This window comes from Maylandia zebra, linkage group LG6, assembly GCF_041146795.1.
Source record: "Maylandia zebra isolate NMK-2024a linkage group LG6, Mzebra_GT3a, whole genome shotgun sequence".
NCBI classification, from domain to species: Eukaryota; Metazoa; Chordata; class Actinopteri; order Cichliformes; family Cichlidae; genus Maylandia; species Maylandia zebra.
Window position 1 is genome coordinate 14,925,716 of NC_135172.1, and position 19,857 is coordinate 14,945,572.

Genomic DNA, 19,857 nt, shown 5'->3' on the forward strand with positions numbered 1-19,857 from the left:
TATGTTGTCAGAGACTGGGTGGGTATTAAAAGGTAAATAGGATTATAAATTGTATCAATAATGCAAAATATTGTATCAACTATTGTAACGGAATTCCTTGGAAATGTTAAATACAGAGTTAAAAAGTTTTGTATTTACTAATTAGATTGTGTAAAACGTCATTCTGACTTAACTCTGCTTTAAGTCAGTTTAGTTTTAGGTTGTTTCCAAAGTGGATTTTCTTGTTTCAGTTTAGTTTTTATTGTTTGAAATGTTTTTGTTTTACTTTATTAGTTTATTAGTTTCTGTGTTTATTTTGTTCTTTATCATTTATTATTTATTATTAGTTTTATTATTGGATGAAGAGTTCAGTACAGCCATTACGTCTTGAAAACAGTTGACTGCAGTCTTTTAGCTAAAGTCTCAATGAACACATTTAAAGCCTCATTAGGCAAGTTGTGATTAAATCCTTACCAAACTAACAGATGGTAAAACTAAGAATATTCCCTATATTTATTATTTTTTTTATTTTGCTTTTTTAGTTCTCCAATCTTACAAAATTGTTTCAGTTAATTACATTTTCAGAAATGTCAAAAGTCTAGTCTAGTTCTTGTTTTTATTTTAGTTAATTAATATGTTTTTTCACATTACAAGTTTATTCACATTAAAAAAAATCATTATTATGATTACTGGTGGCAATTTTGAAAAGAAAACTTAAATGAAAGACCAATTAACTAGTGCAAATGAAAGAGCCAGTGTGACACGCGCGCGCACACACACACACACACACACACACACACACACACACACACACACACACACACACACACACACACACACACACCTTTCTCACGCATTCAGCCACTACCTCTGTGCAAATGTAAAAGATACAAATGGCAGTGGAACAATTTTAATTTTTTTATTTTTGTATAAATTGTGTAGGGGAAAAGAGAAAAAAAACATTTTTGTTCCATCCTAGAAAATGTTGCCAAGTCTTCGTTGTTCATGAAAGAGAGGAGATGCGTCAGTGCTCACCACGAATGCTTCCTGGATGCTGGTTCACATTTTGTGTATATGTATGTTTGCTACTGGAGGTCTTAGAGGGAAAGGCGACGTGATGTTTAACTGCACGTGTATGCACAAGAGACTCGGCATCTGATCTGTTGTTGCAAAGAGCTACATTCAAGTGATTGTCTTTTACCTCCTTGCACAGACTAAAGTTACATATATATATATATATATTATAAATATATATATTTCCATATATATGAACCTATTAACAAAGTGTCTTGAAAATATACCCAGGAATACAAACATCAGTAACAAATAGCAGTCTGTACTTTTTAATGTTTTTCTTTTGTTTTTTTAAGTCATTGTATAATTGACATACTTTGTGTCACCGATGAATGAATCATGGCAGTGTGTTAGTGTGCGCTGGATGAAGATGATTGTAATTAAGTCCACATTCCAGGATGAAAAAGCCTGGGATGATATCCGTGGCCTTGGATTAGCCTACTGCAGGACACCCTGGACAGGAGCTGGGGCTTTGTTCTGAAACTCTTCTGGAGTAGAGACAAGCTTCTGTGAATTTCCGGTCATCCTCTAAAAAAAAAAAGAACCTGCGACCAGTAATTAGCCGAGAACGGTTGCTTTCAACTTTTGTTCCTCGTCTTTTGATTGTAAACATACTTTCAGGAAAGGCCAGGGAGACCGTCTGATGGTACGTACTTCTGTGGGAGGTTGGATTTTTTTTTTCTTTCCTTCACTGTATGTAATTACATGGACATGTAATTTAGGTTAATGCTCATTGTTAAGTGCATTCTCAGGAAGGAGACTGATCGGCTTCCTGATAAGCATTCCTTTCTCCATTCCTTTGCTTTGCTGCTAACCATCCGGATTTTTAGTCTGGGAAGTGTGGCTCTATGTCTCACTGCTCACCGTATTGCTTTTAATCACCTCAGCTTGTCAGCCATACCTACCATATCACTGCATGGTGCTCACACACACACAGACACACTTAACCAAGAGGAAACTCTGGCTTTAGTCCTCAAATGTTAACAGTATTCATCACATTTTTTCTTTAAATTCTGTTTTTTTTTCTTGCTTATTTGCTTTTAACATCCTGCTCTGTTAAATCGCCATGTAAGTTGGAACAATCATATTTCATTTGGAGAATTTCTTTAACTGGCAAAAACCCACGTTTGTGGTTCTGATTGTTTTGTTATAATTCGATTTCTTTTTGATATAAGGAATTAAATGGATTTTTATAGTAGAAATGTACGATGGCCGTGTCTGTCATTTGGAAAGATGGAGAGGAGAAGCAGTCTACTTCATACTTCAGTACATTAGGAAATAGCCTCACTTATCATTAAAGAATGAAGAAATAAAACACAAACATGTAGAAAGCACTTGTTTGGATGTTGCTTAATCTGGAAAGGCTTCTGAATTGTAATGAAAGTCTTTGGTCTTGTTACATAAATCATCATATTTATTAAACAGGAAGTGTTGTCTTTCAGTCAACAGACAATCCCAAGAATAGCTTTTTCTTAAAAAAAAAAAGTATGTTTCTTTTGATTTCAGTACACACAAGAATAGTGTTTTATACAATCTTGAGCCAAATTTAAGTAGTGTTAAGATGTATTGCTCCCTTTGTGCCAATGTCATGCAAGTCTCTAAAGCTGTTAGGAGGAATAATCTGTATTAAAACGGATAAGAAAAAGAAGCTTTAAATGCACTTCATCCTTCATCTGTTAATACATTTAGAGCAGGCTAACCAAACAGCAAGTGTGCCTTTGAAACAGTAGTCCACCTGGAGTCTCCTTCATGCGTCTGTCACCTCCTAACTGTCACGCACGGTGTGACAGGAAGTGTTATCAAGGCACGTAATATTCTGTTTTTAACCACCACTTGGTCAAGGCACAAAACTCTGGGGACTCTCGTGTCAGCTGTTCTGATGTACTAGAGGTAAAAAGGAACTAACATACCTTTAAGCTTTTTTTGTGCCTTCAACTTGCATATTGTTGTCAGGATTATAAGGCTAATGTTATATTACAAGGCGGTAAAAAATACAATCTTTACCAAATGAAAGATGTAAAATAAACAAATTATGGCTGACTGACGAGAAATAACACAAAAAGGCACTTCTTAAGCGGAACATCAAACTTTGGAGTAATTTGGTTTGTCTAGCTTGACAAGAACAACCAGTACAGTGATGGTCTTTGCTCCCAGATACAATCAAAATAAACAATATTAAGTCTGATTGAAGGCGTCTCGAAGACTTGGCGTAACGCTGCGAAACAGTCCACGAATGTCTGTTATAACATCGCACCTCCTCTGTTATTTGCAGGAGGCTTTTGCAGGTGTCTTAAAGGCAGGCGTCCCAGCAGCAGCAGAAGAGTCGGCAATTTATCTTGGCTGCCTCCCAGTTTAAATCCTGCTATGACTGCGTAACCTTCGGATATTAATGGGTTTTAGGAATGTCCACATTAAGATCCACATGCTAGCAGGCACTTGTTAGTGAAAGCACAATTCCTCCTCCAGTCCTCAGATGGCCTCACCTGTGCTCTGGTCATCCTCCCAAAGGTCAGTGCCGACAGAGCAGGGAAAGCCTTCTGCTCGCGGTGACGAAGGAGTAGTAGCGCGTTGTGCTTCTGTAATCATGCCTGCTCATTTAAAGTGGTTGTAAAAGGGCATCCATAAATAAATAAATTACCGGGCTAAAACAAGGGCTTTGTCCTGTCCTCGCTTTTCAGTCTTTGTGATCTGCAGCCTCAGGGTTGAGATGCGCCACTGGGACAAAGGGAAGGGTTACAATAGGGAGGGATAAGTGACGAATAAGTGGTTTAGGGTCTCTTCCAACCGCTCCGGATCAACGCGTCCGCTCGCAGGAAAGGCTGGTTTCGGAGATCTGTGAGTAGGCATGGAGAGGGGGGGTGAGAGACAGGGGGACACACATGTTAGACGACCAAGAGGTCAATCTGGACATTTGCTTCTGTTTACATCTCAATTTCTTAAGAGTGTTTTTAAGCAAGAAGAGCAGAGGATGTACACTCAGTTCTCACTTTATTAGGTACACCTAATTTATATCAGTTGTTCCCTCATTTCTGTAAATGAGGTTAAGCTAAAAAAAGAAAAGCAAATAGGAACACCTTACTGTATAATGCAGTACATGAAAACAGCACCACAAACACTTCCTCTTTTTTACAATGAAGATGAAACTATGAAAAGTTGCCTTTATTGCAGGACTGTTGTTAGTCTGCATTAGTTTGAGCTCCCTAATAAACTGACAACTGAGTGTTTATTGTTATAATTTTCAAATCCAGAAAATCTGGAAACACTTGTGCAGTTAAAACTTTGGGTTAAAGCTGAAATTGTCCATAAGAGCTACAAAATTAGCAAATGTGGCAGGAATGCCACATTCCCATAGCCTTGTATTTCAACTGCTAGAAGTTGTGCTTCAAAACGGAGAAATTCAAGGCTTTGAGACGGTGATTTTGGCAAATCAGTAACACTAAACAATGAGGACGTTACAAAGTAACCACTCTGGTTACGATACAGTGGTCAACAAGCTCTTGAGTTTGCAGATTACCAAACAGGATGGCTGTCACAGAGGAAACAAAAGTGTGGATACAGACTGTGTTCACGTAAGTTTGATTCTGTTTTCTTCTAGAGCCTGTTGACCAAATAGCTGTTGAGCACACCGCAGATGACATTTAGCACAGACAAACATGGCGGACGCTGCCGACTGGTGAGAGGTAAATAAACAATGGACAACATGCAACACGTAACAGGAAGGGGTGAGGATGCCATGGGTTACCGGTCCGTTGCCATGGTAACCGGTCCGTTGCCATGGGTTACCTGTCCGTTGCCATGCGTTTACATGCGTTGTTATGGGTTAACTGTCCGTTGCCATGCGTTTACATGCGTTGTTAAGGGTTAACTGTCCGTTGCCATGGGTTACCGGTCCGTTGCCATGGTAACCGGTCCGTTGCCATGGGTTACCGGTCTGTTGCCATGGTAACTGGTCCGTTGCCATGGTAACCGGTCCGTTGCCATGGTAACCGGTCCGTTGCCATGGGTTACCTGACCGTTGCCATGGGTTAACTGTCCGTTGCCATGCGTTAACTGTCCGTTGCCATGCGTTTACATGTGTTGTTATGGGTTAACTGTCCGTTGCCATGCGTTTACATGCGTTGTTATGGGTTAACTGTCCGTTGCCATGGGTTATCTGTCCGTTGCCATGCGTTAACATGCGTTGTTATGGGTTAACTGTCCGTTGCCATGGGTTACGGTCCGTTGCCATGGTAACCGGTCCGTTGCCATGGTAACCGGTCCGTTGCCATGGGTTACCTGACCGTTGCCATGGGTTAACTGTCCGTTGCCATGCGTTAACTGTCCGTTGCCATGCGTTTACATGTGTTGTTATGGGTTAACTGTCCGTTGCCATGAGTTTACATGCGTTGTTATGGGTTAACTGTCCATTGCCATGGGTTAACTGTCCGTTGCCATGCGTTAACTGTCCGTTGCCATGCGTTTACATGCGTTGTTATGGGTTAACTGTCCGTTGTCATGGGTTACTGGTCCGTTGCCATGGTAACCGGTCCGTTGCCATGGGTTACCGGTCCGTTGCCATGGTAACCGGTCCGTTGCCATGGTAACCGGTCCGTTGCCATGGGTTAACTGTCCGTTGCCATGCGTTAACTGTCCGTTGCCATGCGTTTACATGCGTTGTTATGGGTTAACTGTCCGTTGCCATGCGTTTACATGCGTTGTTATGGGTTAACTGTCCGTTGTCATGGGTTACTGGTCCGTTGCCATGGTAACCGGTCCGTTGCCATGGGTTACCGGTCCGTTGCCATGGTAACCGGTCCGTTGCCATGGTAACCGGTCCGTTGCCATGGGTTAACTGTCCGTTGCCATGCGTTAACTGTCCGTTGCCATGCGTTTACATGTGTTGTTATGGGTTAACTGTCCGTTGCCATGCGTTTACATGCGTTGTTATGGGTTAACTGTCCGTTGCCATGGGTTATATGACCGTTGCCATGGGTTAACTGTCCGTTGCCATGCGTTAACTGCCCGTTGCCATGCGTTTACATGCGTTGTTATGGGTTAACTGTCCGTTGCCATGGGTTAACATGCGTTGTTATGGGTTAACTGTCCGTTGCCATGCGTTTACATGGGTTGTTATGGGTTAACTCTCCGTTGCCATGCGTTTACATGCGTTGTTATGGGTTAACTGTCCGTTGCCATGGGTTACTGGTCCGTTGCCATGGTAACCGGTCCGTTGCCATGGGTTACCGGTCCGTTGCCATGGTAACCGGTCCGTTGCCATGGTAACCGGTCCGTTGCCATGCGTTAACTGTCCGTTGCCATGCGTTTACATGTGTTGTTATGGGTTAACTGTCCGTTGCCATGCGTTTACATGCGTTGTTATGGGTTAACTGTCCGTTGTCATGGGTTACTGGTCCGTTGCCATGGTAACCGGTCCGTTGCCATGGGTTACCGGTCCGTTGCCATGGTAACCGGTCCGTTGCCATGGTAACCGGTCCGTTGCCATGGGTTAACTGTCCGTTGCCATGCGTTAACTGTCCGTTGCCATGCGTTTACATGCGTTGTTATGGGTTAACTGTCCGTTGCCATGGGTTATCTGTCCGTTGCCATGCGTTTACATGCGTTGTTATGGGTTAACTGTCCGTTGCCATGCGTTTACATGCGTTGTTATGGGTTAACTGTCCGTTGTCATGGGTTACTGGTCCGTTGCCATGGTAACCGGTCCGTTGCCATGGGTTACCGGTCCGTTGCCATGGTAACCGGTCCGTTGCCATGGTAACCGGTCCGTTGCCATGGGTTAACTGTCCGTTGCCATGCGTTAACTGTCCGTTGCCATGCGTTTACATGTGTTGTTATGGGTTAACTGTCCGTTGCCATGCGTTTACATGCGTTGTTATGGGTTAACTGTCCGTTGTCATGGGTTACTGGTCCGTTGCCATGGTAACCGGTCCGTTGCCATGGGTTACCGGTCCGTTGCCATGGTAACCGGTCCGTTGCCATGGTAACCGGTCCGTTGCCATGGGTTAACTGTCCGTTGCCATGCGTTAACTGTCCGTTGCCATGCATTTACATGTGTTGTTATGGGTTAACTGTCCGTTGCCATGCGTTTACATGCGTTGTTATGGGTTAACTGTCCGTTGCCATGGGTTATATGACCGTTGCCATGGGTTAACTGTCCGTTGCCATGCGTTAACTGCCCGTTGCCATGCGTTTACATGCGTTGTTATGGGTTAACTGTCCGTTGCCATGGGTTAACATGCGTTGTTATGGGTTAACTGTCCGTTGCCATGCGTTTACATGCGTTGTTATGGGTTAACTCTCCGTTGCCATGCGTTTACCTGCGTTGTTATGGGTTAACTGTCCGTTGCCATGGGTTACTGGTCCGTTGCCATGGTAACCGGTCCGTTGCCATGGGTTACCGGTCCATTGCCATGGTAACCGGTCCGTTGCCATGGGTTACCTGACCGTTGCCATGGGTTAACTGTCCGTTGCCATGCGTTAACTGTCCATTGCCATGCGTTTACATGCGTTGTTATGGGTTATCTGTCCGTTGCCATGCGTTTACATGCGTTGTTATGGGTTAACTGTCCGTTGCCATGCGTTTACATGCGTTGTTATGGGTTAACTGTCCGTTGCCATGGGTTACTGGTCCGTTGCCATGGTAACCGGTCCGTTGCCATGGGTTACCGGTCCGTTGCCATGGTAACCGGTCCGTTGCCATGGTAACCGGTCCGTTGCCATGGGTTAACTGTCCGTTGCCATGCGTTTACATGCGTTGTTATGGGTTAACTGTCCGTTGCCATGCGTTTACATGCGTTGTTATGGGTTAACTGTCCGTTGCCATGGGTTATATGACCGTTGCCATGGGTTAACTGTCCGTTGCCATGCGTTAACTGTCCGTTGCCATGCGTTTACATGCGTTGTTATGGGTTAACTGTCCGTTGCCATGGGTTAACATGCGTTGTTATGGGTTAACTGTCCGTTGCCATGCGTTTACATGCGTTGTTATGGGTTAACTGTCCGTTGCCATGCGTTTACATGCGTTGTTATGGGTTAACTGTCCATTGCCATGGGTTACTGGTCCGTTGCCATGGTAACCGGTCCGTTGCCATGGGTTACCGGTCCGTTGCCATGGTAACCGGTCCGTTGCCATGGTAACCGGTCCGTTGCCATGGGTTACCTGACCGTTGCCATGGGTTAACTGTCCGTTGCCATGCGTTAACTGTCCATTGCCATGCGTTTACATGTGTTGTTATTGGTTAACTGTCTGTTGCCATGCGTTTACATGCGTTGTTATGGGTTATCTGTCCGTTGCCATGCGTTAACATGCGTTGTTATGGGTTAACTGTCCGTTGCCATGGGTTACTGGTCTTTTTAGCAGCTCACAACAGTGGCTTACACACATCATCAGTGATCAGGTGTCAAAGAAAGGTGGACATTTAGCAGCTTAAATGATGGCTCTAAGGCTACGTTCACACTGCAGGCGAAAGTGCATCAAATCCGATTTTTCTGACCCTGTGCGACCCATATCCGATCATGCTATGACAGTGTGAACGGCGCAAATCCGATCTGGGTCACTTTCGTATGTGGTACTGAATCTGATACATATCTGATGTTTTAGAAAGCGGCTGCTGTTTGAATGGTCATGTCGCATTAAATCCGTCTTTTACGTCACCGACACAAGACAGACGCCAATTATCAGCGCCGGAGAAGCGCCCAATAAGACATCGCGAACGCTTCCTGGCCATCCCGTGTAGATGTCAGTGAAACTGTTGGGAAGACAACGTTGGAGAAACGTGATTATTTTATTTGTACTGTATAATCTGCAGATTCTGACAGAAATCTGCAGCTATCCTTTGAAGCACCGCTCCTCTCTAAAACAGCAATAAGGATCATTATTAAGTTATCTACATTATTATGTAAATAACAAAATAAAGTCTGAAGTCTTTATATTAAGGGCCATCAGTCAAACAATACTGTTTGCTCTGGGTCTAAACAGAGCGCGTTGTGTGTGACGTCTTCTTTTGCGCATGCGGGCCGCTTTGAGCGTTCACACTAGAGCGCGTTTGCTGTCGCATTTTATTTGTAGTGTGAACACGCAGACAAAAAAATTGGATTTGATCAAAAAATCGGAATTGAGCATTAAGACCTGCAGTGTGAACGTAGCCTAACTCTCAGGTGTACTCCAGGATAACTTGTTAGGTTCAGCGTCGGCCATCCCTGTGTAAAACTCAAGTCTTAGACATTTTCGTGTGAAGTGAGGCCAGTTGCTGTAGCACAGTATCCTGTACTGGGTGAATGGGTAGCTGCAGAGTCCGTGTTGTGTTTACATGTGTTTAAAAAGATCTTAATAAAGCTTAATGAATTTACTGGTTCTCTGTCATTACTTCAACAGGCAAAGTGTACTACTTCAACCACATCACTAATGCCAGCCAGTGGGAACGTCCAGTGGGAGACGGACGTGGCGAGCCAGATAAGGTTGTGTGTAATGTTTAGTTTAGTTTTTTAGGGCCCGAGCACCGAGAGTGCGAAGGCCCTATTGTATCTGCTCCGTTTCTTCTTATTATTAGGGCCCGAGCACTGATAGTGCGAAGGCCCTATTGTAATTGCTCCGTTTATTATTATTATTATTATTATTAGGGCCCGAGCACCGAGAGTGCGAAGGCCCTATTGTATCTGCTCCGTTTCTTATTATTATTATTATTATTATTATTATTATTATTCAGGCGAAACAAGGGCCTTTTTGAGGGCCTAAACATGCTCAAAAACTCATGAAATTTTGCACACATGCCAGGTCTGGTGAAAAATTTTGTATTTTAATGGTTTTACATATGAGCACTGGGAAATGGCTCTAGAGCGCCACCTATGCCTTGTTAAATGCATCCCTACGACCACATCGTTTGAGCTACATGTATGAAATTTGGCACACCTGTGTATCATGCCAAGACGAACAAAAAAGTCTGTGGGCCCATTGACGCAAACCCAACAGGAAGTCCGCCATTTGGAAGAGAATGTGACATTTTGGCTCTAATTTTGCCATTTCCATGCCTCGAACTTTTGCGAACTCCTCCTTGGGGTTTGATTTCATAACCTTCATATTTGGTCAGTGTCAACTACACCCTTGTGCCATGTTAAATTGCGGAGCTTTTGAGTTTTCACAATACTATGAGGCCGTGGCGCCATGGCGAATTTCGATGACTCGCCATGAAAATCTTATTGCCTCTCATTTTGTCATACATTTTCTGACCTTGACCAAAGTGAACACATATGATAAGGCTCCACCCCTGAACATATTTCAACTGCCATATTTGACACCAGGGACAGCGCCACCTAGTGGGAACAGGAAATGTCATGTTTTACACTTTGGGGTACAGTATAGTGATGGGTGACACCTGCAGCCTCAAATTTCTCCAGGAAAGCCTTAAGGAGTTGGTCTTGGGTTACAGTGAAAACTGTGACTTTTCGCAAAAGGGTGTGACCCCAGCAGCATGGCGAACTTTGATGTCACGCCATGAAGAAACAAATTAGTATAACTCAATGAAATCCAGTCTGTTCAGTACCAGACTTTACAGGCATGATGTCAGACCCGCCCTGAACAGATTGATGTGCCCATTGTCGGGAATACGTACAGCGCCACCTAGTGGCAACAGGAAATGTCATGGCTTTCATTTTGTTGTACTGATTTTCACAGGTTCATCGTGGCCACCTCAAAAGCGGTGAATATCAACATCAGTCCCTCGTGATGGTTCAGTGCAAAAATTGTGACTTTAAACTGAACGGCGCACCCTGGTGGCAACGCTGTTCAACATGAAAGATGAAGTGGCTTTTGAGGGTCTTGGAAAGTTTATAGAGGCTTGAAATTTGGCACACACCTCCAAATGGATGAAGGCATTGTTGTTATGTAACCATTTTCCTTGAATAGCGCAAAATGGCTCCACAGCGCCCCCTACAATATTTCAAAACATCAGCCCCAGCTCTGTGTTTTATGTATGAGTCTGAAACCTGGTAAGCTTATAGGAGATATCAAGATGTACAAAAAAGTCTCTTGGAGCAATATCCCAAATCCAACAGGAAGTCAGCCATTTTAAAATTAATGTGCAATTTTGGCAACATTTTCCCCTCTTTTCAGGCATCGTTCTTTGACGAACTCCTCCAAGGGATTTCATCAGATTGGACCGATCTGCAGTTTGTGGAATCTAAAGACCTTTGTGATGTTAAATTGCGAAGCTTTTTACGTCCAGGGAAACGGGGTGGTTATGGCGGCACGTGGAGTTTCAATCACTCGCCAAAAAGCAGTAATCTGCTGTCACTCAAAAACACAATGTCCAATCTCTCCCAAACGTCTCAGGTGTGATGAGACTCGAGCTTGGAAGTGTTTGTTATGCCATTTGTACATAATGGTTAGAGCGCCACCTAGTGGAACGACTAACTAATCATGAATGAATGAGTTGAAATGTTAGCTGGTGGTTAAATGCATGAATTCCATCAATGTGACATCACATCGGACGTGCTGGTTTTAGGTGTTGGGCGTGGCTCGACGCGCCGGGGGTGCGAGGGCCCTCATAACGCTGCTTGCAGCTTTAATTAGGGCCCGAGCACTGAGAGTGCGAAGGCCCTATTGTAATTGCTCTGTTTCTTATTATTATTATTATTATTTCGGCAAATGAATCGGCCTTTTGAGGACCTAAACATGCTCGAAAACTCATGAAATTTTGCACACGCGTCAGGTCTGGTGAAAATTTACGTATTTTAATGTTCTCAGACATGACCAGGGAAAATTAGCTCAGTAGCGCCACCTAGAAAAATGAAAAACGCGAGCCCCCGGTATGAGTATGACCTACATGTATGAAATTTGGAACACATATGTATCATGCCAAGACGAACAAAAAAGTCTGTGGGCCCATTGACGCAAACCCAACAGGAAGTCCGCCATTTGGAAGAGAAGGTGACATTTTGGCTCTAATTTTGCCATTTCCATGCCTCGAACTTTTGCGAACTCCTCCTTGGGGTTTGATTTCATAACCTTCATATTTGGTCAGTGTCAACTACACCCTTGTGCCATGTTAAATTGCGGAGCTTTTGAGTTTTCACAATACTATGAGGCCGTGGCGCCATGGCGAATTTCGATGACTCGCCATGAAAATCTTATTGCCTCTCATTTTGTCATACATTTTCTGACCTTGACCAAAGTGAACACATATGATAAGGCTCCACCCCTGAACATATTTCAACTGCCATATTTGACACCAGGGACAGCGCCACCTAGTGGGAACAGGAAATGTCATGTTTTACACTTTGGGGTACAGTATTGTGATGGGTGACATCTGCAGCCTCAAATTTCTCCAGGAAAGCCTTAAGGAGTTGGTCTTGGGTTACAGTGAAAACTGTGACTTTTCACGAAAGGGTGTGACCCCAGCAGCATGGCGAACTTTGATGTCACGCCATGAAGAAACAAATTAGTATAACTCAATGAAATCCAGTCTGATCAGTACCAGACTTTACAGGCATGATGTCAGACCCGCCCTGAACAGATTGATGTGCCCATTGTCGGAAATACGGACAGCGCCACCTAGTGGCAACAGGAAATGTCATGGCTTTAATTTTGTTGTACTGATTTTCACAGGTTCATCGTGGCCACCTCAAAAGCGGTGAATATCAACATCAGTCCCTCGTGATGCTTCAGTGCAAAAATTGTGACTTTAAACTGAACGGCGCACCCTGGTGGTAACGCGGTTCACCATGAAAGATGAAGTGGCTTTTGAGGGGCTTGGAAAGTTTATAGAGGCTTGAAATTTGGCACACACCTCCAAATGGATGAACGCTTTGTTGGCATGTGATCATTTTCATTGAATAGCATGAAATGGCTCCACAGCGCCCCCTACAATATTTCAAAACATCAGCCCCTGCTCTGTGTTTCATCTATGAGTCTGACACTTGGTAAGCTTGTGTAAGATATCAAGATGTACAAAAAAGTCTCTTGGAGCAATATCCCAAATCCAACAGGAAGTCAGCCATTTTAAAATTAATGTGTAATTTTGATGACATTTTCCCCCCTTTTCAGGCCTCATACTTTGACGAACTCCTCCAAGGGATTTCATCATATTGAAGCATTCTTCAGTGTGTAGAATCTAAAGACCTTTGTGATGTTAAATTGCGAAGCTTTTTCCGTTCAGGGAAACGGGGTGGTCATGGCGGCACGTAGAGTTTCAATCACTCGCAAAAAGCAGTAATCTGCTGTCACTAAAAAACACAATGTCCAATCTCTCCCAAAGGTTGCAGGTGTGATGAGACTCGAGCTTGGAAATGTTTGTTATGCTATTTGTCAATAATGGTTAGAGCGCCACCTAGTGGCATGACTATGATCCTGGTTGAATAAGATGAAATGTTAGCTGGTGATTAAAAGCATGAAATCCATCAATGTGACATCACATCGGACGTGCCGGTTTGAGGTGTTGGCAGTGGCTCGACGTGCCGGGGGTGCGAGGGCCCTCATAACGCTGCTTGCAGCTTTAATTATTATTATTATTATTCCGGCAAATGAATCGGCCTTTTCAGGGCCTAAACATGCTCGAAAACTCATGAAATTTTGCACACGCGTCAGGTCTGGTGAAAATTTACGTATTTTAATGTTCTCAGACATGGCCAGGGAAAATTAGCTCAGTAGCGCCACCTAGAAAAATGAAAAACGCGAGCCCCCGGTATGGGTATGACCTACATGTTTGAAAGTCGGTACACCTATATAACGTTCAGAGTCGAACAAAAAAGTCTATTATGGCAATGTCCTAAACCCAACAGGAAGTCCGCCATTTTGGATTGAAGGTGACATTTTGGCTCTGATTTTACCGTTTCCATGCCTTGTACTTTAACGAACTCCTCCTTGGGATTTGGTCCTATAAACTTCAAATTTGGACAGTGTCAACTACACCCTTGTGCCATGTTAAATTGCGGAGCTTTTGAGTTTTCACAATAGTATGAGGCCGTGGCGCCATGGCGAATTATGATGACTCGCCATGAAAATCTTATTGCCTCTCATTCTGTCATACATGTTCCGATCTGGACCAAAGAGCACACATATGATAAGGCTCCAGCCCTGAACATATTTCAACTGCCATATTTGACATCAAGGACAGCGCCACCTAGTGGGAACAGGAAATGTCATGTTTTACACTTTGGGGTACAGTATAGTGATGGGTGACATCTGCAGCCTCAAATTTCTCCAGGAAAGCCTTAAGGAGTTGGTCTTGGGTTACAGTGAAAACTGTGACTTTTCGCAAAAGGGTGTGACCCCAGCGGCGTGGCGAACTTTGATGTCACGCCATGAAGAAACAAATTAGTATAACTCAATGAAATCCAGTCTGATCAGTACCAGACTTTACAGGCATGATGTCAGACCCGCCCTGAACAGATTGATGTGCCCATTGTCGGAAATACGGACAGCGCCACCTAGTGGCAACAGGAAATGTCATGGCTTTAATTTTGTTGTACTGATTTTCACAGGTTCATCTTGGCCACCTCAAAAGCGGTGAATATCACCATCAGTCCCTCGTGATGCTTTAGTGCAAAAATTGTGACTTTAAACTGAACGGCGCACCCTGGTGGCAACGCTGTTCACCATGAAAAATGAAGTGGCTTTTGAGGGGCTTGGAAAGTTTATAGAGGCTTGAAATTTGGCGCACACCTCCATTGTCCTTAAGGCTTTGTTGTTATGTGATCATTTTCATTGAATAGCGCGAAATGGCTCCACAGCGCCCCCTACAAAATTTCAAAACATCAGCCCCAGCTCTGTGTTTTATGTATGAGTCTGAAACCTGGTAAGCTTATAGGAGATATCAAGATGTACAAAAAAGTCTCTTGGAGCAATATCCCAAATCCAACAGGAAGTCAGCCATTTTAAAGTTAATGTGTAATTTTGGCAACATTTTCCCATCTTTTCAGGCACCGTACTTTGACGAACTCCTCCAAGGGATTTTATCAGATTGGACCGATCTGCAGTGTGTGGAATCTAAAGACCTTTGTGATGTTAAATTGCGAAGCTTTTTACGTCCAGGGAAACGGGGTGGTTATGGCGGCACTTAGAGTTTCAATCACTCGCCAAAAAGCAGTAATCTGCTGTCACTCAAAAACACAATGTCCAATCTCTCCCAAACGTCTCAGGTGTGATGAGACTCGAGCTTGGAAGTGTTTGTTATGCCATTTGTACATAATGGTTAGAGCGCCACCTAGTGGAACGACTAACTAATCATGAATGAATGAGTTGAAATGTTAGCTGGTGGTTAAATGCATGAATTCCATCAATGTGACATCAGATCGGACGTGCTGGTTTTAGGTGTTGGGCGTGGCTCGACGCGCCGGGGGTGCGAGGGCCCTCATAACACTGCTTGCAGCTTTAATTAGGGCCCGAGCACCGAGAGTGCGAAGGCCCTATTGTATCTGCTCCGTTTCTTATTATTATTATTATTATTATTATTATTAGGGCCCGAGCACTGACAGTGCGAAGGCCCTATTGTAATTGCTCTGTTTATTATTATTATTATTATTATTATTATTATTATTTCGGCAAATGAATTGGCCGTTTGAGGGCCTAAACATGCTCGAAAACTCATGAAATTTTGCACACGCGTCTGGTCTGGTGAAAATTTACGTATTTTAATGTTCTCAGACATGGCCAGGGAAAATTAGCTCAGTAGCGCCACCTAGAAAAATGAAAAACGCGAGCCCCCGGTATGGGTATGACCTACATGTTTGAAAGTCGGTACACCTATATAATGTTCAGAGTCGAACAAAAAAGTCTATTATGGCAATGTCCTAAACCCAACAGGAAGTCCGCCATTTTGGATTGAAGGTGACATTTTGGCTCTGATTTTACCATTTCCATGCCTCGAACTTTGACGAACTCCTCCTTGGGGTTTGATTTCATAACCTTCATCTTTGGTCAGTGTCAACTACACACCTGGGCCATGTTAAATTGCGGAGCTTTTGAGTTTTCACAATACTATGAGGCCGTGGCGCCATGGCGAATTTCGATGACTCGCCATGAAAATCTTATTGCCTCTCATTTTGTCATACATTTTCTGACCTTGACCAAAGTGAACACATATGATAAGGCTCCACCCCTGAACATATTTCAACTGCCATATTTGACACCAGGGACAGCGCCACCTAGTGGGAACAGGAAATGTCATGTTTTACACTTTGGGGTACAGTATAGTGATGGGTGACACCTGCAGCCTCAAATTTCTCCAGGAAAGCCTTAAGGAGTTGGTCTTGGGTTACAGTGAAAACTGTGACTTTTCGCAAAAGGGTGTGACCCCAGCAGCATGGCGAACTTTGATGTCACGCCATGAAGAAACAAATTAGTATAACTCAATGAAATCCAGTCTGTTCAGTACCAGACTTTACAGGCATGATGTCAGACCCGCCCTGAACAGATTGATGTGCCCATTGTCGGGAATACGTACAGCGCCACCTAGTGGCAACAGGAAATGTCATGGCTTAAATTTTGTTGTACTGATTTTCACAGGTTCATCGTGGCCACCTCAAAAGCGGTGAATATCAACATCAGTCCCTCGTGATGCTTCAGTGCAAAAATTGTGACTTTAAACTGAACGGCGCACCCTGGTGGCAACGCTGTTCACCGTGAAAAATGAAGTGGCTTTTGAGGGGCTTGGAAAGTTTATAGAGGCTTGAAATTTGCCGCACACCTCCATTGTGCTTAAGGCTTTGTTGTTATGTGATCATTTTCATTGAATAGCGCAAAATGGCTCCACAGCGCCCCCTACAAAATTTCAAAACATCAGCCCCTGCTCTGTGTTTTATCTATGAGTCTGAAACCTGGTAAGCTTATAGGAGATATCAAGATGTACAAAAAAGTCTCTTGGAGCAATATCCCAAATCCAACAGGAAGTCAGCCATTTTAAAATTAATGTGCAATTTTGGCAACATTTTCCCCTCTTTTCAGGCATCGTTCTTTGACGAACTCCTCCAAGGGATTTCATCAGATTGCACTATTCTTCAGTGTGTGGAATCCAAAGACCTTTGTGTTGTTAAATTGCGAAGCTTTTTACGTTCAGGGAAACTGGGTGGTTATGGCGGCACGTAGACTCTCAATCACTCGCCAAAACGCAGTAATCTGCTGTTACTCAAAAACACAATGTCCAATCTCACCCAAAGGTCGCAGGCATAATGAGACTCGAGTTCGGAAATGTTTGTTATGCCATTTGTACATAATGGTTAGAGTGCCACCTAGTGGAACGACTAGCTAATCATGAATGAATGAGTTGAAATGTTAGCTGGTGGTTAAATGCATGAATTCCATCAATGTGACATCACATCGGACGTGCTGGTTTTAGGTGTTGGGCGTGGCTAGACACGCCGGGGTGCGAGGGCCCTCATAACGCTGCTTGCAGCTTTAATTATTATTATTATTCACCCCAAACAAGGGCCTTTTTGAGGGCCTAAACATGCTCAAAAACTCATGAAATTTTGCACACATGCCAGGTTTGGTGAAAAATTTTGTATTTTAATGGTTTTACATATGAGCACTGGGAAATGGCTCTACAGCGCCACCTATGCCTTGTTAAATGCAGCCCTACGACCACATCGTTTGAGCTACATGTATGAAATTTGGCACACATGTGTATCATGCCAAGACGAACAAAAAAGTCTGGGGGCCCATTGACGCAAACCCAACAGGAAGTCCGCCATTTGGAAGAGAAGGTGACATTTTGGCTCTAATTTTGCCATTTCCATGCCTCGAACTTTAACGAACTCCTCCTTGGGATTTGGTCCTATAAGCTTCAAATTTGGACAGTGTCAACTACACCCTTGTGCCATGTTAAATTGCGGAGCTTTTGAGTTTTCACAATAGTATGAGGCCGTGGCGCCATGGCGAATTTTGATGACTCGCCATGAAAATCTTATTGCCTCTCTTTCTGTCATACATGTTCCGATCTGGACCAAAGAGCACACATATGATAAGGCTCCACCCCTGAACATATTTCAACTGCCATATTTGACATCAAGGACAGCGCCACCTAGTGGGAACAGGAAATGTCATGTTTTACACTTTGGGGTACAGTATTGTGATGGGTGACATCTGCAGCCTCAAATTTCTCCAGGAAAGCCTTAAGGAGTTGGTCTTGGGTTACAGTGAAAACTGTGACTTTTCACGAAAGGGTGTGACCCCAGCAGCATGGCGAACTTTGATGTCACGCCATGAAGAAACAAATTAGTATAACTCAATGAAATCCAGTCTGATCAGTACCAGACTTTACAGGCATGATGTCAGACCCGCCCTGAACAGATTGATATGCCCATTGTCGGAAATACGGACAGCGCCACCTAGTGGCAACAGGAAATGTCATGGCTTTAACTTTGTTGTACTGATTTTCACAGGTTGATCGTGGCCACCTCAAAAGCGGTGAATATCACCATCAGTCCCTCGTGATGCTTCAGTGCAAAAATTGTGACTTTAAACTGAACGGCGCACCCTGGTGGCAACGCGGTTCATCATGAAAGATGAAGTGGCTTTTGAGGGGCTTGGAAAGTTTATAGAGGCTTGAAATTTGGCACACACCTCCAAATGGATGAAGGCATTGTTGTTATGTAACCATTTTCCTTGAGTAGCGCAAAATGGCTCCACAGCGCCCCCTACAATATTTCAAAACATCAGCCCCTGCTCTGTGTTTCATCTATGAGTCTGACACTTGGTAAGCTTGTGTAAGATATCAAGATGTACAAAAAAGTCTCTTGGAGCAATATCCCAAATCCAACAGGAAGTCAGCCATTTTAAAATTAATATGTAATTTTGATGACATTTTCCCCCCTTTTCAGGCCTCATACTTTGACGAACTCCTCCAAGGGATTTCATCATATTGAAGCATTCTTCAGTGTGTAGAATCTAAAGACCTTTGTGATGTTAAATTGCGAAGCTTTTTCCGTTCAGGGAAACGGGGTGGTCATGGCGGCACGTAGAGTTTCAATCACTCGCAAAAAGCAGTAATCTGCTGTCACTAAAAAACACAATGTCCAATCTCTCCCAAAGGTCGCAGGTGTGATGAGACTCGAGCTTGGAAATGTTTGTTATGCTATTTGTCAATAATGGTTAGAGCGCCACCTAGTGGCATGACTATAATCCTGGTTGAATAAGATGAAATGTTAGCTGGTGATTAAAAGCATGAAATCCATCAATGTGACATCACATCGGACGTGCCGGTTTGAGGTGTTGGCAGTGGCTCGACGTGCCGGGGGTGCGAGGGCCCTCATAACGCTGCTTGCAGCTTTAATTAGGGCCCGAGCACTGAGAGTGCGAAGGCCCTATTGTATCTGCTCCGTTTCTTATTATTAGGGCCCGAGCACTGACAGTGCGAAGGCCCTATTGTAATTGCTCTGTTTATTATTATTATTAGGGCCCGAGCACTGATAGTGCGAAGGCCCTATTGTAATTGCTCCGTTTATTATTATTATTATTATTATTATTCCGGCAAATGAATCGGCCTTTTGAGGGCCTAAACATGCTCGAAAACTCATGAAATTTTGCACACGCGTCAGGTCTGGTGAAAATTTACGTATTTTAATGTTCTCAGACATGGCCAGGGAAAATTAGCTCAGTAGCGCCACCTAGAAAAATGAAAAACGCGAGCCCCCGGTATGGGTATGACCTACATATTTGAAAGTCGGTACACCTATATAACGTTCAGAGTCGAACAAAAAAGTCTATTATGGCAATGTCCTAAACCCAACAGGAAGTCCGCCATTTTGGATTGAAGGTGACATTTTGGGTCTGATTTTACCGTTTCCATGCCTTGTACTTTAACGAACTCCTCCTTG

At 43.7% G+C, this 19,857-nt stretch overlaps 1 protein-coding gene across 1 annotated transcript in view; it reads left to right on the plus strand.

The window, feature by feature from the left end:
• The first annotated feature begins 4,669 nt into the window (after nt 1-4,669).
• LOC112435019 (peptidyl-prolyl cis-trans isomerase NIMA-interacting 1) overlaps nt 4,670-19,857 on the plus strand; it is a 102,116-nt gene continuing 86,928 nt past the window's right edge. Inside the window, exons 1-2 of the mRNA XM_076884724.1 lie at nt 4,670-4,733; nt 9,425-9,507. Of these exons, the coding sequence (XP_076740839.1) occupies nt 4,685-4,733; nt 9,425-9,507 (132 nt within the window). The 5' untranslated portion in view covers nt 4,670-4,684. The remainder of the gene's footprint in view (nt 4,734-9,424; nt 9,508-19,857) is intronic.